The sequence below is a fragment of the Ovis aries genome, chromosome 6, assembly GCF_016772045.2.
Source record: "Ovis aries strain OAR_USU_Benz2616 breed Rambouillet chromosome 6, ARS-UI_Ramb_v3.0, whole genome shotgun sequence".
NCBI lineage: Eukaryota > Metazoa > Chordata > Mammalia > Artiodactyla > Bovidae > Ovis > Ovis aries.
In genome coordinates, this window is record NC_056059.1 from 117,303,373 (window position 1) to 117,329,398 (window position 26,026).

Here is a 26,026-nt window from a genome sequence, read left to right on the forward strand (position 1 = left end):
GAGGGAAAGTGAAGCATTCCAGCACCGCTTGGACAGCAAGACAAAACCAGTCCATCCTGAAGGAGATCAGCCCTGAGTGTTCACTGGAAGGACTGATGCTGAAGCTGAAGCTCCGATACTTTGACCAGCTGATGCGAAGAGCGACCTTATTGGGGAAAAAACAGATGCTGGGAAAGACTGCAGGCAAAAGAAGGGGGTGGTAGAGGATGAGACGGTTGGATGGCGTCACTGACTCAATGGACAGAAGTTTGGGAAACTCGGAGATGGTGAAGGGCAGGGAAGCCTGGCGTGCTGCGGCCCATGGGGTCGCAAAGGGCCGGACACGACCGAGGGGGTCGCAAAGGGTCGGACACGCCCGAGGGGGTCGCAAAGGGCCGGACACGCCCGAGCCACTGAGCGATGCGCCGTGCCAGCAGGTGCACAGGTATGTCAGCACTTTGGTATCACTTCCCCTGAAGTGGCCACCCCATTCTTTGATGAATTAAAAGAGCTGTCCTTATTTCACACATCTAGTCTTTACAGGACTGAGATGAGGCTCCAGAAAGCTCAAAGCCCATCAGTCTTTTTACCGCTCCTCAGACTTCCCTTACTTAGCCTGAGGCTTAAATATATTATATATATATTACATATTAATATTGTGGCCTTCAGGGAACTGAAGTTACTCCTAGAACTTGCCTTTTTCCTCCTCTGCTTCTGATATGTCAATGGCCCACTTGGTCTTCTCCAGAAACACTTATCTGGACCACCTTTTGAAACTGCAAATTTCAGGAAAGTAACTCTTCTCAAAAGAGAGAAACAAAAGTGGGATAGGTAACTTGAAACTTGATTTGTCAAGGACAAGACAACGCTTGTATCTTCTCCATGAGTATTAGTGAAAAGACCTTCGCCATCTAAACAGGGGACCTTTGTTTGCTCTATCGGTCAGAAACCCAATTTGAATCCAACTTCTTTTTTTTTTTTAGCCACACCATGAGGCTTGCAGGATCTCAGTTCCCAGGCCAGGGACTGAACCCAGGCCACGGCAGGAAGAGCCTGGAATCCTAACCACTAGGCCGCCAGGGCAACCAGCCTCTTTTGCCACCGATGGGTTTTGTATTACTGTACCTGATTCACGGATGAAATTTGGGGATGCGAAGTGATGCCGAAACTCAGTCTCTGTGAACCAGCACTGGGCTGAATCTTGGAGACGAGAGTTCTAAGTGAAGCAGGAAAGTTTCATCGCTTTGCTGAGCAGAGAGGGCCACCACCACTAACGCCCTGAGAACTCTGACGGGTGGGGGTGGGGGGCGCGTCATGAGGCAACCTGTAGTCAAGGGGACACAGGAAGGATGTGTGTCCAGGAGCCCCACGGGGTCCTGCTTGGTTTCAAAGCTACAGGGTCTCTGTTGGTAGGAATCCATGAGCATGTGTGTACTGCAGGTATGTGGTCCTGCCAAAATTAATTGCTAAGAGAGCTAATTGGCTAAGACTCAAATGGATTTCAGGACCACATAATCCGGGATTTATCTTCATTCTTGGCTGTCCTAGGTCTCTGTTGCTGCGTGTGGGTTTTCTCTCGTTGCAGTCATTGTGGTGTGCAGGCTTCTCATCACATTGGTGGTGATTGAGTCGCTCAGTCGTGTCCGACTCTTTGCAACCCCATGAATGGGAGCACGCCAGGCCTCCCTGTCCATCACCAACGCCCAGAGTTCACTCAGACTCATGTCCATCGAGTCCGTGATGCCATCCAGCCATCTCATCCTCTGTTGTCCCCTTCTCCTCCTGCCCCCAATCCCTCCCAGCATCAGAGTCTTTTCCAATGTCTCAACTCTTCACATGAGGTGGCCAAAGTATTGGAGTTTCAGCTTTAGCATCAGTCCTTCCAAGAACACCCAGGACTGATCTTTAGAATGGACTGGTTGGATCTCTCCTTGCAGTCCAAGGGACTCTCAAGAGTCTTCTCCAACAGCACAGTTCAAAAGCATCAATTCTTTGGCGCTCAGCTTTTTTCCCCAGTCCAACTCTCACATTCATACATGACCACTGGAAAAACCATAGCCTTGACTAGACGGACCTTTGTTGGCAAAGTAACGTCTCTGCTTTTGAATATGCTATCTAGGTTGGTCATAACTTTTCTTCCAAGGAGTAAGCATCTTTTAATTTCATGGCTGCAGTCACCAGTCTGCAGTGATTTTGGAGCGCCAAAAAACAAAGTCTGCCACTGTTTCCCCATCTAATTCCCATGAAATGATGGAACCAGATGCCATGATCTTCGTTTTCTGAATGTTGAGCCAACTTTTTCACTCTCCTCTTTCACTTTCATCAAGAGGCTTTTGAGTTCCTCTTCACTTTCTGCCATAAGGGTGGTATCATCTGCATATCTGAGGTTATTGATATTTCTCCCGGCAATCTTGATTCCAGCTTGTATTTCTTCCAGCCCAGCATTTCTCATGATGTACTCTGCATAGAAGTTAAATAAGCAGGGTGACAATACACAGCCTTGACGTACTCCTTTTCCTATTTGGAACCAGTCTGTTGTTCCATGTCCAGTCCTAACTGTTGCTTCCTGACCTGCATACAGATTTCTCAAGAGACGGGTCAGGTGGTCTGGTATTCCCATCTCTTTCAGAATTTTCCACAGTTTATTGTGATGCACACAGTCAAAGGCTTTGGCATAGTCAGTAAAGCAGAACTAGAAGTCAAATTTTAAGATCTGATGATTCCTGTTACAAAATTTGTCAGCAACAAAGATAACTTGAGATGATAAAACTCAAATAGGGCAGGACCCATGCAAACCTTTCTTCTGGTGCTCAGAGGCAGAGTCAAAGCTTCTAAGTAAATGTCAATGAAGGAAGAGCTTTTAGATGAACTCTTCAGGAGTAATCAGCTTCCCTCGTGGCTCACCTGGTAAAGAATCCGCCTGTAACGCAGGAGACCTGGGTTTATTCCTGGGTTGGGAAGATCCCCTGGAGAAGGGAAAGGCTACCCACTCCAGTATTCTGGCCTGGAGAATTCCACACAGTCCATGAGGTTGCAAAGAGTCGGACACGACCCAGCGACTTTCACACACACATACACTTTACGAGTAATTGTTTTAGGACTGCCTATTTGAAATGGTTTCTACAGACTTTCCGTAACTTGAAACAGCTAAAATAAGATGCTGGTGTGGACTGGAAAAAAAAGTACAACTTGAAAGTTATGTTTTATTTGGTAGACAAAACTGAGGACTTAAGTGCAGGACACAGCGTCTCAGCTAACCCTGAGACTGCTCCCGAGAGGTAAGGGAGAAGCCAGGATACACAGAAGTTTTGTAACAGAGACCAGGTAGCTGGAACATCTGGTGACTCAGCGGCAGTCCGCCCGCAATGCAGGCGACCCGGAGGCCAGCTGGCCCTGATGGGAAGGGTGTGATGGACCCGCCGACCTCTCCCCCCAGGGGTCTGGGTGAAGGGGCAAGGCTGGAGGCTGTGGCCCAGAGGGCAGAGTTGGGGCGCTTGGGCCACAGGGCCTCTTTCCGGCGGGGCGGGGCAGACGGAAGGCAAGTCTGCGCCGAGAGGAGCTCTCCCTCCCCGGGCCGCCCAGCCCGAGGTCCGGCCCGAGGCTGGCTGGCGCCTACGGGCGCTCAGAACCGCCGCCCTGAGCACCCACCAGGCAGGGCCGACTCCCTTTCAGATGGGCGCCCACCGCCTGGAAGGGCACCTACACTCGGGCCCCGGGGCTGCGCCCTGACGCTGGCCAGGGGCCCGCAGGCCGGCCGTGCGGCGCGCAGCGCTCTGCGCACCGGGCCCCGCGCCGCAGCGCGCGCCCGCCCGCCTCCCCGGGGCCGCCAGGGCGGAGGCTCGGGCAGGACAAGCTGCCCCCGCGTCCCCGGCAGCTGGGGCAGCGCCAGGCCCGCGGCGGGGGGCTCGCGCGCACGCGCTGGACGGGCGCGGGCTGGACCCCGGCCGCCCCGGCTGGGCGGAGACTCCCGGCCAGCACAGCCTCGCGCCGAGCGGCGCGGGACCCGGGTCGCGGCCGCCCTCGGGGGCCCGTCCCGCGGGGAGGGGGCCGGGCCGCGCGGCCGCGCCCGCCGGCCACTCCACAGCCCGGAGTAGCGACGCCGCCGCCGGGCCGCCGCGCCCACACCCGCATGACGTCATCTTCCGCGACCCGGGAGGCCCGGCCGCAGGCGCCGCCATGTTACCTTACGGCCGCCGCCGCGAGGACCTCGCGCCGCCACGAAGCTCCTCGTCGAGGCCCCGCCCTCCGGTGACGTCACGCGGCGCGCCGGGCGGGCGCCTTCCTGTTTCCTTACGGACGCCGGCCTGAGGACCTCGCGCCTCGCCGAGGCCCCGCCCCGCCGGCAACGTCACCGCGGCGCGCCGGGCGGGCGCCGCCATGTTGGGGGTCCTCGCCGCGGGCGCGTAGGTGTCCTCATAAGATGCCGGCTCGGCGGCGCTCGGCTTTTTTCCCCCCAAGATGGCGTCCATGCGGGAGAGCGACACGGGCCTGTGGCTGCACAACAAGCTGGGGGCCACGGACGAGCTGTGGGCGCCGCCCAGCATCGCGTCCCTGCTCACGGCCGCGGTCATCGACAACATCCGCCTCTGCTTCCACGGCCTCTCGTCGGCCGTGAAGCTCAAGCTGCTGCTCGGGACGCTGCACCTCCCGCGCCGCACGGTGGACGAGGTGAGGCGCGCGGCGGCGCGGACGCCAGAGCCCGGCCCTCGCGGCCCCTCGCGCGCCGCCGCCTCCGCCCTCCGCTCGCGGCCCTCGTGCCCCCGGCCCCGCGGGCCGCGCCCCCTGCTCGGCCCTGCGCGCGCGGAGGCCTCGGGGCGCCGGCCTCGGGCCTCCGCGTCCGGGGTCTCCGCCCGGCGGGGTCAGCTGGCGCGCCGGGCTCTCGCCACACACCCGTTCTTCGCTTCTTTCTCCTCAGTGGGTCTGGCCTCGTTTTTCTTCCTTCTTAACGGCACGTTATGTCACTTTTCGCGCAAAATAAGCTCCTCACGGCGCTGAGGCGCTGTCCTCGTTGCGCGCCCTCCAGCCCCGTCTCAGCGCCTCTCCCGCGCGCGTCGGCGGCGGCGGGTTCGTGTCCGGTCGTGGACGGAGCGTCTAACGCCCGGGTCAGCGCAGTCGCTCAGTCGCGTCCGACTCTCGGCCACCCCGCGGGCTGCGGCACCGCAGGCCCCCGCGTCCATCGCCCGCTCCGGGAGTTCACTCAGACTCCTGTCCCTCGAGTCGGTGGTGCCGTCCAGCCGTCTCAGCCCCTGTCGTCCCCTTCTCCTGCCTTCAGTCGTTCCCGGCATCAGGGTCTTTTCCAGTGAGTCACATCTTCGCGTACAGTTGGCCACAGTATCGGAGCTTCAGCATCTACCGTGCACAGGAATGCAGCTGATCCGCTTACCAGCCACACGGCAACCCGCCTGTCCTCACGCTGCCTAGGGAGCAGAAGAAGGCTGCGTCCGGAGCCCCCTTCCCCTCCGCCCGCTCCCTTGAGAGGGGACCGCTTCCCTGCTCTGCTTGGCGACGTGTGCGTTGGATGTGCCTTCTCCAGCCGTCCAGTTGGGTTTTCCCTGCTTTGAGCTGGACGTCGCGGTGTGGTGTGAGTTTTGTGTGAGGGGTGTGGGTGTGTCTGCCTGCTTCCGGTAACACCTTTGACAGATGCATCCGGCAGGCGGCCCCCGCCGTGGTTTAATGCTCACTGCTGGATCGCATTCGGTTCCCTTCCTATGCGGCTTCCCGCGTTGGTTCACTGTTCTTTCTAGTGAATTGTCTGTCCAAAAGTTGTTTTCCTCTTTGTGTTTTTTTTTCATCGTCTTATAGGCGCTTTTAAAAGCTATAGTTTATCTATGTGTTGGTGCAGCAGGTAGCTGCTAGGATCTTGATTCCCGTTCCTCCTGCGGTGGAAGCTTGGAGTGCTAACCACGACCCACAGGGAGTTCCCAGTTTGTAGGAGTATTTTTTTTAAATAAATTTTGTATAGTAATCTTTTTTTTCCACTTATTTATGTTACAAATGTCCTCCAGTTGTGTCTTGACTTAGCTGTCTTCGAAGAGTCTTTGGATCCCAGAAGCTCTTAGCTGTAACTAGGCAGCTGTACTCTTAGGATATGCTTGTTGGGGGGTCGCTCCCTGATGTCTGGTTGTGCCTTTCCCTTCTGCAGAGCATTTCTCTGGTGCAGAGCCCTCCAGGAACCTGGCCTAGGGTGGGTGGAAGTTTGCACCTCCCCCCTCAACCTATTTATTAACCATACTTGTCCTGAGTTCACGGGCAAACTTTAAGAAAAAGCCATTTGGGCTTAGGCCATTTTGCCATCTAAGCCTGGCCACAAAGTTTGCCCTTGAGCAGGTCTTAGTAATTAACGATCTTGAGGGAAGTGAGAGAAGGCAGGAGCAAAGGAAGAGCTCAGTCACGCAGCTGTGTCCGACTTTTTGGACCCCACGTGCAGCAGGCCAGGCTTCCCTGTCCCTCCCTGTCTCCCAGAGCTTGCTCAGACTCATCCATCCATCTCATCCTCTGTCGTCCCCTTCTCCTCCTGCCTTCAATCCTTCCCAGCATCAGGGTCTTTTCCAATGAGTCAGCTCTTCACATCAGGTGGCCAGAGTATTGGAGTTTCAGCTTCATCATCAATCTTTCCAATGAATATTCATGACTGATCTCTTTTAGGATGGACTGATTTGATCTCCTTGAAGTCCAAGGGACTCTCAAGAGTCTGCTCCAACACCACACTTCAAAACCATCAATTCTTTAGCACTCAGCCTTCTTTATGGTCCAACTCTCACATCCTCACAAGACCACTGGAAAAACCATAGCCTTGACTGTATGGACCTTTGTCAGCAAAATTATGTCTCTGCAGTCAGGAAGACATAGTTGCCATTAACCAGAGTCCTAGTTCTTCCCCAAGGGATATGCATAACAATCTGATACCTGTCTTTGAGTTCTGCAAGAACTAAGACCCCCACCCACGTAGAGGATGGAGTGATAATCTTGACTCCTGGGACTCAGTCAACTAAAGGTTGGACTCCCAACTGCCAAAAGCCCTTTCATGAATATGCAGGTAACCTCGCTCAGGGTAGCTTCCTCCTTACTTGCTGCAAGTAGTAAATCCCTCCTCCTCCCACTGTTTAGTTTGGTTGTGTCTTTTGGCTCAATGCCAACCAAGAGGTGAACCCAGTTTTGTTAACCGTTGTGGTAAGGGTAAACATAAATGAATATTGAATTTATCAAATGTTTTTTAATGTCTATTGACATATCGGTTGCCACATTTACGAAGTAGCATTAATTGCTAATCAACCTAGCTTCCCTGAGGTAAACCTAACTTGGTAATTTTATGTGTAGGACTATGTCACAACATTCAGAAAACTAAGATCATGGCATCTGGTCCCATCAGTTCATGGGAAATAGATGGGGAAACAGTGGCAGACTTTGTTTTTGAGGGCTCCAAAATCACAGCAGATGGTGATTGCCGCCATGAAATTAAAAAACGCTTACTCCTTGGAAGGAGGGTTATGACCAACCTCGATAGCATAGTAAAAAGCAAAGACATTACTTTGCCAACAAAGGTCCATCTAGTCAAGGCTATGGTTTTTCCTGTGGTCATGTATGGATGTGAGAGTTGGACCGTGAAGAAGGCTGAGCACTGAAGAATTGATACTTTTGAACTGTGCTGTTGGAGAAGACTCTTGAGAGTCCCTTGGACTGCAAGGAGATCCAACCAGTCCGTTCTAAAGGAGATCAGTCCTGGGTGTTCTTTGGAAGGACTGATGCTAAAGCTGAAACTCCAATACTTTGGCCACCTCATGCGAAGAGTTGACTCATTGGAAAAGACTCTGATGCTGGAAGGGATTGAGGGCCGGAGGAGAAGGGGGAGACAGAGGTGAGATGGCTGAAAGGCATCACGGACTCGATGGACGTGAGTCTGAGTGAACTCCGGGCGTTGGTGATGGACAGGGAGGCCTGGCGGGCTGCAGCTCATGGGGTCGCAAGAGTCGGACACGGCTGAGCGGCTGCGCTGGACTGAGCTGTCATCCTGATGGCTTCCCAGGTGCTGCCGTGGTGGAGAACCCGCCTGCCAGTACGGGAGACACGAGAGATGTGGGTTTGATTCCTGGGTTGGGCAGATCCCCTGGAGAAGGAAATGGCAACCCACGCCAGCGTGCTTGCCTGGAGAGCCCCATGGGCAGGGGAGCCTGGCGGCCACGATCCACGGGGCTGCAAAGAGTCGGACGTGGCTGGGCGCACGCACAGTGCAGCTTCTTGTCCTGGTGTTTTGTGTAGGAGTTTGTATCTGTGCTCATGGGTGAGAGTAACCTCTGGTTTTTCTTTCCCAGGCTGTCTTCGTTAGCTACTGGTATTGAATTTCTTCATAAATGCGGTGGTGATACGGCTTCTGTTTTCCTCTCTTTTAGAAGTTTTGTTTAATAGTGGAATTATTTCTTCCTAAATGTTTGGCAGAACTCAGTAATGAGCCAGCTGGGGACTGGATTTTCCCTGTGGGAAGATATTTGAGTGTTGGTGCTTGGCTTTATGTTCTTAACTTTTCTGGATACTGTGTATTCTCTAGTGGTTTGGCAGTTTGTATTAAAGCTTCGGCTTTCTTAGCATGAAGTGGGTGGCGGCCCTCTCTCGTCTTTTTCTCGTCAGAGGCGTGCGCACTGCGGCTTCCTCCCCCTGGCTTCCCCCTGGATTCATCTCATCAGATGTTTGTCGGCCTCAGAAGACTGCCAAGCATCACCTTTTGACTTTGTCCACTGTTCTGTTATCTGTCCACTGTCTGTTCGCTAATCTTGGTTATTTCTTTATTTTTAAGACTTGTTCACTCATGCATTTTAACCTGGCTGTGGTGGGTCCTGTTGCCGTGCTCGGGCTTTTTCTGGCCGCGTGGAGAGGCGGCTCCCCTCCGGGGTGGTGCCTGCGCTCGCTGCAGGCCCTCTCTTGTGTGGCCCACGGGTTCAGTCACCGCCCAGCACGAAGGGCCCTCTGGGACCAGGCATCGAGCTGGTGTCCGCTGCAAGGTGGGTTCTTAACCGCTCGACCCCCAGAGGAGCCCATGTTCACTAACTCTTGTGCTTTAATCGTTTTCCTCCTTTATTTGGTATTTATGTTGTTCCTTTTCTGATCTCTTAATGTAGATGTTGATCTCATTTTCCAGCCATTTCCCTTTTCTAAACTATTCATATTAAGTCAGATTTTTTTTCTCTCACGTCTTTAGCTGCGTCCTACAAATGTTGAGAGTGTAATCATTACCCAGGCACACTTTTTGTAATTTCTATGATGATTTCCTCACTGACCTCTTTGTAATTTAAAATGTTTTTTAGTTTTTGTACATCAGGGGGAGAGAGGTTTTGCTTGTGTTTCACTAGTAATTTCTGGCTGGGGTGAATGCTTGTCAGAGAATATAGCCTGTATGATTCCAGTCATTTGAAATGAGATTTGCTTAATGGCAAAACATATGGTCGGTTTTTATAAGCATGGCAAGTGAGTTTGGGGAGCATTTGTTTCCGTCTAGTTTTGCCCAGTATATGTCCAGTAGGTCAGATTTGGCGAATCATCTGTATCGATGGGCATGCTCGTCTCTGTTGGGGTTGTCCGTTTGTCTAGTGTTACCGGTGCACCAGCTTTTGCTCTCTACATCGCGAAGCTGCGTTGTTAGGTGCGTACAAGTTCAGAGCTGTGGCTGTTGCCTTGTGAGCTGAACCACAGACCTTTACGTAAAGGTCTCTAGCTGGTAGTGCTTTGTCTGTTTTTTTGGTCCAGCGTTGATATAAGTATACCAGCTTTCTTTGGTTGATTCTTCTGTAGTTTATTCTTGGATTTTGCTTATCATTACAAGAAATTATAATGAAAAATTTACTTAGCTATATTGAAAGAACTAGGCCTTTCTGGATAATTTACTTTTCTGAAAGGCATTTTTATTTATCTGTTTAGTGTTAAACTTTTTATTCCCAACCATCCTAATTGACTTCTCTATCTTAGTTACTTTTCTTCCGTCAGTGAGGGTCGGACACCTTAGGGGATGGCTTTCTGCTGCTCTTTATGTGGGACCGCAGATAAAGGGACACCGGGTAGCTGGGCTGCGTGCGCTCCACCCAGATGGCGGAAGGGGGAGAGACGCTGGAGAGCCTCGTGCTGGAGGTGGAGGAGGACGCTGCAAGGCTGGCCTAGAACTCGGCGTTCAGAAAGCCAGGGTCACGGCGTCTGATCCCACCACTTCCTGACAGACAGATGGGGAAACAGTGCAAACAGTGATAATTCTACTCTCTTGGGCTCCAAAATCACTGTGGACTATGATTGCAGTCATGAAATTAAAAGACACTTACTCCTTGGAAGAAAGCTATGACAAACCTAGACAGTGTATTAAAGAGAAAAGACATCACTTTGCCAACAAAGGTCCGTCTAGTCAAAGCTATGGTTTTTCCAGTGGTCATGTGTGGATGTGAGAGTTGGACCATAAGGAAAGCCGAGCGCCAAAGAACTGATGCTTTTGAACTGTGGCACTGGAGAAGACTCTTGAGAGTCCCTTGGACTGCAAGGAGATCCAACCAGTCCATCCTAAAGGAAATCAGTCCTGAATATTCACTGGAAAGATTGATGCTGAAGCTCTAATACTTTGGCCGCCTGATGTGAAGAGCCAGTTCACTGGAAAAGACTGATGTTAGGAAAGACTGAAGGCAAAAGGAAGAAGGGGGCGGCAGAGAGGAGATGGGCAAACAGCATCACCGACTCCGTGGAAGTGGGTTTGAGCAAACTCTGGGATGTGGTGAGGGACAGGGAGGCCTGGCATGCTGCAGTCCTTGAGTTTGCCAAGAGTCAGACACTCAGCCACTGAACAACAGGTGTCCCGCGCCGGGTTAGGGCTCTCCAGAGAAACAGGACTGACACGACGCCTGTGTGCTGGGCGCTCACACGCAGCCGTGTCCAACTCCCTGCCGCCCCACAGACTGCAGCCCGCCAGGCTCCTCTGTCCGTGGGATTCTCCAGCAAGAATCCTGGAATGGGTTGCCATGCCTCCCTCCAGGGGCTCTTCCCGACCCAGAGATTGAACCCTGAGTCTCCTGCATCTCCTGCATTGGAGGCAGATTCTTTACCAGGGATCCATCAGGGAAGCCGTATGTGTACCTGTATATGCCATATAGAGGGGGGGAGAGAGAGGTCCCGGCTTTATTAACAGGAATTGGCTTACGACAGCCTCCTGGAAAGGCTCAGATCTGCAGCCAGCAGGTTCGAGACCCGTTTGAAAAACCAGCAGGCCAGAGAAGGGCCAGAATCTCAGCAAAGTCCCAGGGCTGGGAGAGATCAGTCTCAGCTCAGTAGTCAGGCTGGAGGAGTGTGATCTACTGGCCTGTCTGCTCCGTCCAGGCCTTCAGCTGATTGAATGTGGGGCAGCCATGCTGGGGAGGGCGGTCCACCTCACTCCCTGCAGCTCCCGGGTTGATCTGATGTAGGCGCACCCTCAGACACATCCAGAACAGCTTTGGACTCCTTGGCCCAGGCGTGTGAGCGTAGACATTACACGCGGCGTCTGCTCCAGCTTGTGTTTCTTAATGAAATCTTCAAACCAGTTCACGTGTTTTGTGATGTATCTATTTCTCTTTAAAGCCAAGTAAACCAAATAGGAAAAGGCATATGTCAAGGCTGCTTATTTAACTTATACGCAGAGTACATCATGAGAAACGCTGGGCTGGAGGAAGCACAAGCTGGAATCAAGATTGCCAGGAGAAATATCAATAACCTCAGATATACAGATGACACCACCCTTACGGCAGAAAGTGAAGAAGAACTAAAAAGCCTCTTGATGAAAGTGAAAGAGGAGAGTGAAAAAGTTGGCATAAAGCTCAACATTCAGAAAACTAACATCATGGCACTTGGTCCCATCACTTCATGGGAAATAGATGGGGAAACAGTGGAAACAGTGTCAGACTTTATTTTGGGGGGCTCCAAAATCACTGAAGATGGTGATTGCAGCCATGAAATTAAAAGATGCTTACTCCTTGGAAGGAAAGTTATGACCAACCTAGATAGCATATTCAAAAGCAGAGACGTTACTTTGCCAACAAAGGTCCATCTAGTCAAGGCTATGGTTTTCCAGTGGTCATGTATGGATGTGAGAGTTGGACTGTGAAGAAAGCTGAGCACCAAAGAATTGATGCTTTTGAAATGTGGTGTTGGAGAAGACTCTTGAGAGTCCCTTGGACTGCAAGGAGATCCAACCAGTCCATCCTAAAGGAGATCAGTCCTGGGTGTTCATTGGAAGGACTGATGCTGAAGCTGAAACTCCAGTACTTTGGCCATCTCACGCGAAGAGTTGACTCATTGGAAAAGACTGATGCCGGGAGGGATTGGGGGCAGGAGGAGAGGGGGACGACAGAGGATGAGATGGCTGGATGGCATCACCGACTCGATGGACATGAGTTTGGACCGCGTGCTACGGTTCATGGGGTTGCAAAGAGTTGGACACGACTGAGCGACTGGACTGAACTGAAACAAGAGTTCTTAACTAATGCCAGGGAGGTAGGAAAGGTAGTTTGATGACCCAGAATTTTAAGTTTACTCACTGAGGGGGTTACAGAAGTGATTTAGGGCCCCTTCCTCTAAGGATTTTGAAATTGGTTCAGGAAGTCAGAAAGACTTCAGGAGACAGTGTCCATAGGTGTCTGGCTAACTGCCAAGTGTCAAAAAGCATAAACACTGACTTCGTGATGTTTTAGCTGTGTTTGAAAGGGCTTTGAGGAAACGAGATGCTTCTGCTAATAAAACCCGGGATGGCTCTTGTCTGAGACCTTATCATTGCCACCATAGGAGGTTTGAGGGAGAGTTCTAGGGATGACTGAGATAACGCTTTAAATCGTAAAGCTATCTGGCTTGCGAGACTTCCGTGGGATCCTTGTAATCCCTGACGGGGTCAGCTGTGGCTCATCACCTGGGAGACCAGGCCAGGCGCCCGGTGAAGGAGAGACTGTTCTGCCCACGCGCGTGCCGCCGCTGACTGCAGCCAGGACGTGTTTCGGTGAAGACATTTTGTAAAAGGGATCCTCCAGAGTCTGTTGGGCTTCCTGAAATTGCGCTGGTCTTTCCCCCGATGGTCGGGAGCAGGTGTCTCTCCTGACCTGGCCGGTTGCCTGGGGCCTGTCCTTGCTGTGGCCGCAGTCGGCGGTGAGGCCCCTCCGTGTCCTCTGCGGCCACGTGGATGTTTCCGGACGGCTCCTTCCTCTCTTGGGATCTGGGCAGCCTCTGGGTTTCCCGTCTCTTCCTTCTCCTATTGTTAAGCTGATTTACTGCCCAAAATAAGTAAGGTAGAAAGCTTTTTCTAACTTCACTTTCCGATTCCCCTCCGTGGTCTAGCCGCTCTCACTTCTCTCTCACCCCGTCCCTAGCCCCGCTCCCCCCACAGGCAGCAGTCTTCCCTGTTCTTGTGCGGAGGCTTTTAGAAACTGATCCTGCAAAGTCTGTTGGGCTTCCTGAAATTACGTCTTGCAACATGTGTGATTTTCAGGGACTTTCCGCTCTAAGTGCAATCGACATAAACGTGGTTTTGATCTGGCTTTCACTCGGCAGCAGCATTTCAGACCCACGTGTGTGTGATGTGTGTGAGCAGCTCGTAACTCCCTGCTGACAGTGTCCTGGGGGGACATGTTTCTGTCTGTGCGCTGTGGCCTATCTCTAGAGGCAGCGCCTGGGGCGTACAGCCAGGTTCGGTGGTGGAAACCGCCAGACTGCTTTCTGAGGCATTTGTCTCTTTCATTTCACTGTCCCGCTTGGAGCGTGCAGGCCGTGAGTAGATTTCCGATTCGGTTTTCCTGTCAGCCCTAACAGTGTTGGGCATGTCTGGTAGGGTGTTCGAACTGAAGGGAGGTGGCATATACTTTTAATTGACTTACATTATATTGTCTTCTATAGCTCGATCAGCTTTTCTGCACAAAACCCATTTTTAATATTCATCCACGTTGCTGTTCATCTAACCCAGGGGTTGACAAACTGAGGCCTGTGACTTGTTTTCTGTGCGATCTTTGAACAGAGACTGTTCTGAACCTTATTAAAGAGTTGGTTAAAAAAGACAGCAGAGCCTGGGTGGCCCTAAGGCCTCATGCAGTCCTGTCCGGCCCTTGGCGGGAAAGCGAGTGACCCCGACCTGCCCAGCTGGCCCACTGTCGCCGCTGTGCTTCACCCTCCAGCCCAGATGGTGACAGGCCGCGGCCCGGGGCTCCTTAGTTACCGCGCATGCCTGGCTGCAGTCTGCCCGCCGTGGGGTGAGGTGAGTTTGCCGCAGAGGTGGCAAGGCACGCTGGGCTCGAGCTGCCCTCGTGCTGCCCCTACCCGGCTGTGAACACGTGCCTGCCGCTGGAAAGCCGCTGGCGGGAGGCGCCGCCTCGTGTTGTTTGCTGGTCTCTGATCCGTCTGGGGCCTCTGGCCGCGTGTGTCGCCTTCTCAGGCGTCTGCTCTGTTCGTTGCCCCTCAGTAACGCCTGCCCGTGTTTCTGCCGTCCTTTGTGGATCTGCGGGGGCTCTCTGTGCATTGTGAGGTTAAACGCAGCTGGCTTTGGATGTCACAAATCTGCCGTCTTGCTGCCGCCCACTACACCGTCTGCTCATCACTTAGGCACCCAGTGGCACACCCGGGGGCTCACGGCTTGTGCTTCTGAAGCCCTTGGAGAAGTCGGCTGGTGTGCCCTTTCTCTCCACGCTGCGTCCACAGTCCCGTGAGACGCCCCGGCGCGTCCAGCTGGGCCTCGGGCCGGGTCAGCCCTGTGCTCCACTCTGGGGCCCGGTCCCCGCTGGGTGCCTGCCTGAAGCTGGCCCCTCTTCTCTCCTGGGTCTGCGGTGCCGCGTGGGTCTGTGCGTTCCGGGCAGCCCGCGCCGGTCGGCCCTCGGGGCCGGAACCCCCTGCCTCATCCCTCCTCCATCTCCCCGCCCGAGCCGCGGTCAAGCCTGGTCACTGGGAGAGCGGGCTGGCAGCAGGCCTCCCGCTGATGGCGGCTTCATCTGAAGGCCTGGGCTGCTAGAACAGGACACCTTAGGCTTGCTGACTTAGGCAGCCCTCGTCCTGGGTGCTGGGACGCCTCCCTCGATGAGCCGGCCCTCTGGGATGGGCTCGATTTCCCGGAGGGCCCTCCTCCTCGCGCGCTGTGGCCGTGAGCGGGGCTCCGTTAGAAGGACGCTGAGCCGCTCAGGACAGCAGTGTCACGGGGAGCGTGCAGTTTGTAACTGGGCTCTTGGGTCTTTAGCCTCCTTCTTCTTTCTTCCCCCCTTACTGCCCAGCTGCCTCCTGCGGCCGCGCTGTTGTGCTGGGGCTGCCCGCGGGCCCGCAGCAGGGTGCACTGCCACAGCTCTGAGGGCCCCTCCTGACCGCTGGGCCGGGGGAGGCCTCGCCCCCGGCCGTGCCTGGCTCCCCCGTGGAGGCCGCACGCCGCCCACCTTCTGCGTGTGTGTCTGTCTGTCCAGACGGCCCTTTCACGAGGATGTTAGTTGTGCCGGACCAAAGCCCTCTCCAGTGAGCTCACTGTAACGTGGCCTCCGTCACGGCCCTGTCTGCGAGTGAGGTCAGATTCCGAGGTCCTGTCAGGACTCCAGTAAAGCTTTTGGGGGGCCCGGTCAGCCCGTAGCAGCAGCTTTTGTGGGTACAGGTGCCGTCTCCGTGTATTCGGTGCTCGCCCGGAGCTGCCTCTGAGACCCGGTGCCCTGTCCTGCAGGCCGCGTGCCCCAGGGCCTGAGGAAGGGGCTTGGCGCCTGCCGGGCGGGCGAGCTGCGCACACGCGCGTTCCGGTGGGGCCGTCTTGGAGTCTCGGCGCCCCTTCCGCACTGCAGTCTCCTCCTCCCCTGCCCAGGACCTTCCTTACCGCTTGACCCCCTGCCCGTCCGCCTGGGGGGGTCTCAGCGGGCGTGAGTTCCCTCAGGTGTGCCGGGCCACTAGAGGGCGCGCCCTTCTCCGCGTGGGTTCTGCTTTTATCGTTTCGTAGCTGATGTGCAGCGTGGGTGTCAGTGCTCGGCGTGGAGCCCGGAGACGCACGCGCAGCGCTGCTTCTCCAGGGTCTGTCCCCGGTGCGTCATTAACAAGACGCCGAGTCTAGTTCCCTGCGCTGCGGGGTAGAGCTTGCTGGTTCTCTGTCTTATAGATAATAGGGTGTGTGTTGTAACCCCAGACCCCTAATTCACGCCTCCCCCTTTGCTCGGGCTGAGTTTGTTTTCTCCGTCTCTGTTTTGTGTATAAGTTCACTTGTATATTTTTCTTTAGATTCGCCACGCAGGTGACATCACATGTTTCTCTTTCCCGTCTGACGTACTCAGGTCGCCTAGCGTGGGATCTGGCTTCACCCGTGTCGTTGCAGACGGCGTGATGTCTGCACTCCCTTGCGTGTGCACGCCGCCGCCTCTCTACCCGCGCCTCTGCTGATGGGCACTGAGGCGGCTTCCACGCCGGCCGCCGTGAACGGGAAGCTGCACGCGCTGCGGTTTTCTCTGGATCTGCGCCCAGGAGTGGGAGTGCAGGGTCACGTGGTAGCTCTGTCTTCAGGTCTTAAGGCACCTCCGTACAGTTCTCCACAGGGGCTGCAGCGAGGCCCATTCCCACCAGCACTGCAGGAGGGAGGGTTCCCTTCTCCCCACACCCTCTCCAGCGCTCACCTGCTGACAGGCGTCTTGACGGCCATTCTGGCTGGTGCGAGGCGATGCCTCGGTGCAGTCTTGATCCGCATTCCTCGGACACTTGGCGTGTCGAGCGTCTTTTCACGTGCCTTTGGCCATCCATAGGGAGGCCTGGCGCGCTGCAGTCCGCGGGGCCACAAAGAGCTGGACAGGACTGAGCAACCGGACTGAACTGATGCCTTTGGAGAAGCGTCTACTTTGACCTGGCTTTTACCAGGTCTTTAATTTTTTCTTTTTTTTGAGCCATATGAGCCGTTTGTACACTTTGGAGGTTAATCCTGTGTCGGCTGCATCCTTTTCAAGCATTTTCTCCCACTTTGCAGGTGGTCTGCTGTTCCCTTTGCTGAGTAAGAGCTTCTGACTGGGTCCCATCGGTTCGCTTTTGTTTCCATCCGTCTCTGGAGATGAATCCAAAAATATATTGCTGTGATTTATGTCAAAGAGTGTTCTGCCTCCGGGAACTTTCTAGTGTCCAGTCTTACCTTTAGCCCTTTAATCCAGAGGATGAGTTCTTAGAGACACTAGTCGCTCAGGCAAGAAGCGCCTTGGTCATAAGCTGGTGAGCGTCACTGAAGTGAACTTGGTAGAGGGGATTCCCTGGTGGTCCAGAGTAGGAGCCACGCTTTCCTTGCCGAGGGCGTGGGGTCCAGCCTCGCTTCTGACCCGTGTGTGGCCCCCTGCGCCCTGGGAAGTACTCGGGCTCCTGCCCGACGCGGCCCCACCTGCCGAGGCCCCGGGAGAGCACGGAGCTGCTGCTCGCCCCGTCCTCCGGCCATGGCCCTCGGGGGCTGGACGCGGGCCTGTGCCGCAGCCCTTCACCGTCCCGCCCCGCCCGCCCTCACGGGGAACTGTCTCTTTCTGCAGTTATTTTACGCTTCCTTTATGTTGAATGAGGGCGAGTAGCCTTTGCATTTTTAAGAGTTTTAAATCATTTTTCTAATGGTAAAATTTAAAAACTTGGCACGTAGAATCAGTCTCCTTGCTTGCTCTTTATGTCTAGTAGAGACATCTACGAGCTGTGACGCTCGTGTGTGTGTGATTGCCTGTGATAGGAGTTGCAGATTCTTTCCCCACCCAGCGTGACGTTTCTCTTGATTTCCTTTATGGGATTTGGATTTTCTGTGTGATGCTTCATAGGAAAAATACTGAAGCGGTCAGCTCCAAGCTCTTGCCTTCTGCGGCTCCTCAGTTTGGAGTCGTAACTCCAGAGGACTTGCTCTCACCAGTCACACAGGAGAGAGACCTCTGTGGTCCTCCCAGGGCCTTTATGTCTCATTTCTCAAATTGCAGTCCGATTGCCTTGGAGGTTATCTGGGAATGAAGTGAGAGGTGAAGGGCATGTCTGATCTCAGGGGCACTTAGGATTGTGAGCCTGGCCACAGCGGCCTTTCTTGCGTTGCCTTCTTTTACAACTTTCTTCCTTTTATTGCTTTTCTTGTAGGAAGTTAGAATCAGATTGTAGTTTTGTGAAGAAATATTCCTGCAGCTTGAGTGGGGTCCCCTGGACTTAGAGGTTACCGAAGGACACCACCCATCCTGACGGCACTGGGGGCACCGCGCACTTCGTCCCTGTCGTCCACTCAGGCCCGGGGGCTCCTGGTCACTGGAGGGCGTCCTTAGAGATCGTGTGATGCCTTGAGTCGGTTCCTTGGTACGGTCTTCATTGCTTTTGTTACTTCCTGTCTAGACTCATTTCTCTGCTTTATCTTCTCATTTTGTAGAGTTTGAAAATTCTTGGCACTGTAAGTGGTCAGAGACGCCGTGTGCCCGGTGGAGGCGTGTCTCGTGGAGGCGCGTCCCACGGACGCTGGTGCTCCTGCCCCTTCTCTTTCCGCGTGACTCTGGCTGCCCCTCTGCTGCTTCCTCCCTGACGGTGACTCCGCTGGACTGAAGCAGGCGCTTTCGGGCGTGCCTCTTCCAGGAGCTCTGTGTCGGGGGGCCGGGCCGAGGACTGTCCGCGCCCCTGCCGGCTTCTCCTCCACAGAGCCCAATCCTGTCACCCAGAACTGACACCTGGGCACGTGATGCCCAGCCAGGGCAGGGACACGCTGCCTCCAGGCAGGAGCCTAGGTGTGCCGCCAGCTTTGGGGACGGCTGCGGGCTCTGGCTCAGCTGCGGCCCCCTGTTCTTTGCTCATACAGTTTTCAGACTGAGATACTCAGGTTAGATCCACTCTTGAAATGCATAGACCAGTGGTTTGGGTACCTCACAACGCTATCGGAGACCAGAACAGTTGTGTCGCCCGGAGGAGGTGACCCCGAGCTCGCCAGCAGTCTGTCCCTGAGCCACCTCCAGCCCAGGGACTGCCGTGCGCCTCCTGCGCCTGCTGGGCAAGCTGTCCTGGTGTGTGGCCCGCGCGGCGTGCGCGCTCGAGTCTGGCTGCTCGCACAGAGCTCCCATGGCTCACCCGTGCCGCCACGCGTGCCCTTTAGTTGCCAGCCAAGCGTCCCCTTGTGTGGGTGAAGCTTCCATCAGATGATGGCCTTGGCATCACTGCTGCTCTGGGGGTGTTAGGAATGCGGTTTGGGAGGACGGGCGTCTCCAGTCTCTGGGTCTGTGCCCTCGCGCCCCGCGGGGTCTTTTTCTTTAATTTTGGTTTTGCCTCGCGGCTTGTGGGATCTTGGTTCCCTGGGCAAGGGCCGAACTGGCCCCCCGCAGTGAGAGCGTGGCATCCTTGCGGGAGGCCTCCAGGGGGCCCGTGTTGGTCTCGAGGAGTGGCCAGGTGGTTCTCCGAATGCCGCACCGTGTGCCTGGCACGGGGCAGCCGCCCTGCCGTCTGCCTGCCTGGGTTTTGCAGTCCTGACGGTGCCCCGGGCCCAGCCTGCCTGTGGAGCCCCTGGTGAGCCGGGGTGTGAGTCGGGGTGTTCTTGTCCTGCGTTTTCTATAGATTCAGTTTGTCGCGGACACGTTCGTGCTGTCTGACGCATGCTAGTAAGTGACCTAAGGGTCTATTTCGTGCCTTTTGTTTGTAACGGAGAGAAGAGTGAAGCTCGGCTGAATCGAGACGGGAGGGTAGCAGACGCCGTGACAGCCCCACCACAAGCGTTACAGTGAGAAAAGGACGTTCACTGTCCAGTCACACTTCGGGAGAACGCGTTTCTGGGTATTTCAGGGTGCAGCCCTTCAGAGCTGGGTCAGCTGGCCCTCGACCCTGCACGCAGCCAGCAGGAGGGACCCGGTGTCAGGCACCAAGGCCGGGCCTCGCGCTCTGAGCCCCGGATACCGGCAGGCGGCCAGGCGTGCTGGACGGGGGCTGGGCCCAGGTGGGAGGGCCCCCTGTTGCCGAGGGCCGTGCTGAAGGGTTCGGTCTGCGGGGTGGGGCAAGTCCGGCTCCGTCTGGGCCCCAAGCTGCAGGGGTGGCCTGGGGAGGTGGCTGGGGCCTCAGCCGACGCGGCCACAGCCCAGGCCCCTGTCACCGGGGCCTCAGGAGGGCGGCCTCCTTGGGCGCTGCTCTGTCCCAGGAGCCCAGGTGTGGCCTTGGCCCAGGTGTGGCCAGGCCCGCGCCCTGCCTGCCAGGACCTCCCTCTGCTGCCTGCCCTGGCCAGCTCCTATATCCGCCGCCCCGTCTGTAGGCTCCCGTTCTGTCTGCCGCGTGCTGGGAGGCCCCTTCAAGGCTGGCCCCTCGGCAGCCCCAGGAGCCCACAGGTCTGACGCAGGCCCGGGTGTGAGAAGGCGAGGCGCCCAGAGGCCCGGCTCGGCGCCCACCCACAGACCCACGCGGGCAGCCCGGGGTGGGCCCAGACTCTGTGCTCTCTCGCAGATGAAGGGCGCGCTCACGGAGGTCATCCAGCTCGCCACCCTGGACTCGGACCCCTGGGTGCTCATGGTGGCCGACATCCTGAAGTCCTTTCCCGACACCGGGGCTCTCAACCTGGATCTGGAGGAGCAGAACCCCAACGTCCAAGACATCCTAGGAGAGCTCAGGGAGAAGGGTAGGTCTGGTGTGCGGTCTGCAGGGGAGGGGGCCTGCCCTGACAGCACTCCTGAGGGGACTGTCGGGTCCCCCCCACCCCCGGCTCAGGCGCTGTGGTGACCTGTCCTCCCCCCGCACGCCCCTCCCCTCAGCTCCGGGCGGGCTGTACCCCGGAGCCTGGGTGCTCCTGAGATCGTGCAAGAACACCCACAGCGCATCTGTTCAGAACACGAGCCCCAGACCCCCTTAGGAACTGCTTGCGCCTGGGCAGGAGAGCGCGTGCGGGTGGGAGGCCTGTCCCCCCGAGCCCTCCAGTTTTCAGAACTAGCACCGCAGCCCTGGAGAGGCGGGCCTGTCCCCCAGGGCTGCTGCAGGGCCGGCGGCCTGGGCATCCGGGGCAGCTGCCCGTGCCTGCTCCCGGCCCTGAGGTAGCCGCTCCCACTCTGCAGGCTTGCACTTGGTCAGTAGCCGCCCACAGACCCGTGGCCGCCCCGGAGCACCAGAGCCCACACTGGGGTGTCTGTGTCCCTGGGACTAGCTCGTCCAGGGTCCCGGCAGGTCCAGGCCCTCCTGGGTGCGCTCTCGGGTGGGAGGGGCCCGCTCTGTCTGCAGCCCTGGGGAGATTCGGAGTGCTCCCCCGGGGACAGGAGCGTGGGATTGTCTGCTTTCTGCTTTCCCCGGGACTTGCTCTTGAGCTGTCGCCTCCAGCTTACACACGGGCCTGGGTGCCGCTCCGGGGGCCCAGGGGTACCCCCCGACGGGGTGGGTCGGGGGAGACCCAGGGCAGCTGTGGGCACCCCCTGCTTGCTCTGGGCGTGCACGGAGCGCCGTCCAGACAGCCGTGAGGACGCCAGCTGTGCTGGGCCAGGGGCTCTGGCCTTCAAGCCGCTCCCGGGGGTTCCGTTGCCCTTGGGCCCAGGTCGGTGGCCCTGACTGCTGGGGAGGGCAAGCGTGCGGTCAGCGGGTCCTCGTTCTCTGTTTTGAGCTCAAAGCAGAAGCTCCACGGACATAAATGGGAAACCGCGCCTCCACGTTGGCTGTGGAGGTGGTGCCCGCGTGCGGAGGAGCGCCTCGTGACACGCTGGCTCTCCGAGCAGTGAACGAGTGTGAGGCGTCCGCCATGCTTCCGCTGGAGTGCCAGTACCTGAACAAAAGCGCCCTGACGACACTGGCGGGCCCCCTCACGCCCCCGGTGAAGCACTTTCAGCTGAAACGGAAGCCGAAGAGCGCCACGCTGAGGGCCGAGCTGCTGCAGAAGTGTGAGTGCCGGGCCTCTGTCTGCCCGGGGCTGGGGGGGGCTGGGGGTGCCCGGGGCCTCTGTCCGCTGGGGCTGGGGCGCCCTGCGCGGCCGGGCCTGGGAGGTCCTGCCGGCTTCAGGAGACTGGCTGCCGGCAGCCGTGCCTTTTGTCCCACGTCAGTAGTTTTATTCTGAGGTTCCCTTAAGGTTTATGGCACCTGATTATCTTTTAAAGACGGTGCTCTACATGGTTTTTTCTCTTTTGTTAGAAGCTCATTGATTGCTGTGCTAAACCGCATGTTCTAAAAATCTCCTGTAGAAACTTGCGAGTTTTCAGGTGAAAGTATTTATAATCTTTGTTCCAAAAATGATGTCTGAACCGACTGAGTCACACAGGTGATGAGACAGCTACTCCCTTGACTGTTCTGGAGTTGCAAATGGCCTGAATTTGACTATAAAGATGTTTGGTCATTTTCTTAAATGTTTCTTTAAGTAGCAGCTATAAAACCCACGTAGAAGGTGCTTGTTGGGAAAGAGGCTAGGATATTGGTTCCTTTGACCAATAGCAGACTTCGTTTTAAGTGGTTCTGGCATTGATGTCGACAAGTGTATAAGTGGCCTGTTTTCAAAGAATCAGATAAAGCACCGCCACCGTGGTTCCCCTGGACAGCATCGGGCCCGCAGTGCTCTCAGCCTTGTGGAGCTGGGGCCTCGGCCTCCGCCACCGGCCGGCGCTGACGCCCCCTACCAGGGAGGAGCCTCCAGTGTCCGCTCCCTTGTGAGCCCACGGTCAGAGGCGCTGCCTGGGGAGCGCCGACACAGCCCTTGTCTTCCAGCCACCGAGACGGCCCAGCAGCTCAAGAGGAGTGCGGGCGTGCCCTTCCACGCCAAAGGCCGGGGGCTGCTCCGCAAGATGGACACCACGAGTAAGGCCGCCACCCGGGGCGGGGGTCTGGGAAGGCACGGGCGTCTGCAGCCAACAGGGCCCTGCCGTGTGGACTGGGGGGCTCTTCCGCCCCTCCAAGGAGGGACCCGGCTGGCCCGGGACGGTCCGGCTTCTCCATGTGAAGCTCCACCGGCCCCTTGGCCTCCCTCGGGGCTGGAGCTCCCCAGGCGCTGTCCGCCCGCCCCGACCGAGGCTTGCCCACAGGCCGGGGTCGGAGAGGGCAGTGGCGGTCCCGCCCCGCCGCCCCGTCCTCTTCCGGAGTTGCCGCGCCCTCCTCTCCAGCCTGGGCTGGGTCTGACCTCCACAGGGGCTCCGGGGCTCCCTGCTGCCTGCCGGGCCTGCTGAGGACCGCGAGCGCTGGTGTCCGCTGACGGGTGTTGGGCCGGGCCCGGTGGAGGGAGTGGGGGCCTGCGGAAGGCACCGTCCCTCGTGCGTCGGGGACCCTGGGGAGGGTAGGGGTGGTGCTGGTGCAGCTGGGACGGCCCCACCCTGGGGTCTGCACGCCCCCTGCCCTCGCGGAGACCTAGGACTGGAGGCGCGGAGAGGGTGCGGGGACTCGCCGGGCAGCGCCCGAGGCCCTTGACGGCCACCCGCACCCACTCCCGCAGCCCCGCTAAAAGGCATCCCGAAGCAGGCGCCCTTCAGGAGCCCCACTGCCCCCAGCGTCTTCAGCCCTGCCGGGAACCGCACGCCCATCCCACCGTCCAGGACGCCCCTGCGGAAGGAGAGGGGCGTGAAGGTGGGCACAGGCCCCGCGCGGCCCCGGGCCGGCCTGGTGCGCCTTCGCCAAGGCTGAGGGGCTTCTGTCTGTCTGCAGCTCCTGGACATCTCCGAGCTGGATGTGGTTGGCGCCGGCCGGGAGGCCAAGAGGCGCAGGAGGGCCCTGGGTGCGTACTCGGCCGCCTGTGCCCACGGGCGGCCTCGTCTCCCGAGACCAGCCCGGCTGCCCCTTGAGGTGGCTGTGTCTTTGGGGGCCCGTCGCCCCGGCTGAGGGCACTGAGGCCGTGCTCTGCCCACAGACACGGAAGCGGTGGAGAAGCCCGCCAAGGAGGAGACGGTCGTGGAGAACGCCACCCCCGACTACGCGGCCGGCCTGGTGTCCACGCAGGTAGGGCTGCGGGCCCTGGGTGGTGGAGCAGGTGCCCCTGTCCTAGCGTTAGCCGCTGGGGCGTGTCCACGGGGACACAGGCGTTACGTGTTGTACGTGGACACACGCAGGAGGATGGGGGCCTAGGGGGCCCTGGTGTGGACACGGGCCCAGAGCGGGGGGCTCCTCGGCATCCCCTGGGCCCCGCGGGACGGCAGTCAGCGTCGCAGAAGGGCGTCCCGGCGCCAAGGCCTCTCTGCTGTGGGGCTGTGCCAGGCGCCCCCGTGTCCGTCAGTCTCCTCTGGGGAGCGCTGCAGAGCTGTGTGTGCTCATGGTCTTGAAAGGACTGGGTTTTCCTTTTATCACATGCTTGTGGTAAGAAAAGCATCGTTGGAGTCTTTCCTCAAAGGTGGCTCGTTTGGAGGGGGGCGGGGGTCCCTGACCAGACGGGACCGCCTGGCCAGGCCCCCAGCCCTCGGGGCGGCTCCAGGCTGGGGTCCCGCCCTGAGGGGTCAGGGCCCAGGGCTCTTCTGGGAGCAACGTGGCCTCTGTCTTCCAGAAACTCGGGTCTCTGAACAGCGAGCCCGCTCTGCCCTCCACGAGCTACCTGCCGGCGACGCCCAGCGTGGTCCCGGCCTCGTCCTATGTCCCCAGCTCCGAGACGCCGCCAGGTGAGCGGCCCGCCGCCCTTCCCGGGGACCTGCGGCTCGCCTTGGGGGCAGGAGGCCGGGCCGGGCCGGGCCGAGCCGTGGACCAGCGCGCGTCCACTTCTCGTTCGGGCTGGACGCAGAGCGGGGGATCTCGGGCCTCAGTAGGCTCTGCTCTGCTCGCAGCCCCGTCTTCACGGGACGCCAGCCTGCAAGCCAGCCGCCCCCCCGAGGAGCCCGGCGCGCCGAGCCCGGCGCTCCCGGCGCAGTTCAAGCAGCGGGCGCCCCTGTACAACAGCGGGCCCAGCCCCGCGGCGCCCCCGCCCGCCGCGCCCCCCTCGCCCCTGACGCCCGCCACGCCCCCAGCCGCCGCTCCTGCTGCCCAGACGCCTCCGGTGGCCATGGTGGCCCCCCAGGCCCAGCAGCCCCCAGCCCAGCAGCAGCCCAAGAAAAACCTGTCGCTCACGGTAGGTGGGGGGCTGGGGTGCACGGTAGGTGGGGGCTGGGGTGCACGGTAGGTTGGTGGGGGGGCTTGGGTGCTGGCGGCGCCCGGGGAGGGGGCACCCAGCGCCCACACCAGCCTCCCCGCAGAGGGAGCAGATGTTCGCGGCGCAGGAGATGTTCAAGACGGCCAACAAGGTCACGAGGCCCGAGAAGGCGCTCATCCTGGGCTTCATGGCGGGCTCCCGAGGTGGGTCCTGGGCGGGGCCGGGCCCGGCGGGGGCCGGGGCGGGGCCGGCGGGGGCGGGGCCTGGGCCGGCGGGGGCGGGGCCTGGGCCGGCAGGGGCGGGGCCCGGGTGGGCCCTGTGTCCCCGGTCCCCGCCCAGCGGCCCCCGCCCGCCCCCACAGAAAACCCGTGCCAGGAGCAGGGCGACGTGATCCAGATCAAGCTGAGCGAGCACACGGAAGACCTGCCCAAGTCGGACGGCCAGGGCAGCACCACCATGCTGGTGGACACGGTCTTCGAGATGAACTACGCCACTGGCCAGTGGACGCGCTTCAAGAAGTACAAGCCCATGGCCAACGCGTCCTAGGGCCGCCGGGCGCGCCCGCGCCCGCGCCCGCTGACGCTTCAGATCCGGTTTCTCCGGGGCGTCCTGGACTTGTTTTCTAAATTTTAATATGGGTCCTTTTTGTGTGATTTGAGACAGTTTTGGATTCAGTATTACATTTTTGAATGTTAAACTTAGCCAAAAAAAAGTTGTAAATTCTTGATCTTGGCAACAGCTCCGCCTGTTAGACTTGGACCTTTTCTTAGTTTTTCTTAAATCCCGCTGACCTGGAGGGCTTTCCTGCTAGGGCAGCACGGGCCCCACCCGCACAGTTGAGGGACCAAAGGTGGCGCCCACGGTGGTTGAGAGCGGGGTGGGGCCGGCCCGGGGCCCGCGGTGGGCCGCGCTCGCACCCGCAGGTTTTGTATTTGCCTTTTGTACAGTTGTGAGCATTTAAGACCAGTCCTTGGGTACCTGTTTTCATTGTAAAAACTACCTAATTAAAGTTGAGCTTTTCTAAAGAAAAACCACCAGAGCTGTTTCCAGCCAGCTTGACCTCTCTGCTCGGGGGTGCGGGGGGCACACCAGAGGCTCTGAGTCAGGGTGCCT

At 57.9% G+C, this 26,026-nt stretch overlaps 1 protein-coding gene across 3 annotated transcripts; it reads left to right on the top strand.

The window, feature by feature from the left end:
* The first annotated feature begins 4,356 nt into the window (after positions 1-4,356).
* NELFA (negative elongation factor complex member A) lies at positions 4,357-25,947 on the top strand. Of its 3 annotated transcripts, none has more exons than XM_027971311.3 (11): positions 4,357-4,647; positions 20,356-20,527; positions 21,606-21,767; positions 22,582-22,671; positions 23,300-23,430; positions 23,509-23,578; positions 23,711-23,799; positions 24,338-24,449; positions 24,612-24,892; positions 25,017-25,116; positions 25,275-25,947. In XM_027971311.3, exons 1-11 carry the CDS (start codon positions 4,438-4,440, stop codon positions 25,457-25,459), a joined length of 1,602 nt encoding a protein of 533 aa, XP_027827112.1. In that variant the 5' UTR covers positions 4,357-4,437; the 3' UTR covers positions 25,460-25,947. The 3 variants fall into 3 exon arrangements, with proteins under 3 accessions (XP_027827112.1, XP_042107670.1, XP_060273465.1); XM_042251736.2 differs by lacking the exon at positions 4,357-4,647 and adding an exon at positions 4,757-13,728; XM_060417482.1 differs by lacking the exon at positions 4,357-4,647 and adding an exon at positions 18,945-19,698.
* The last annotated feature ends 79 nt before the right edge of the window (positions 25,948-26,026 follow it).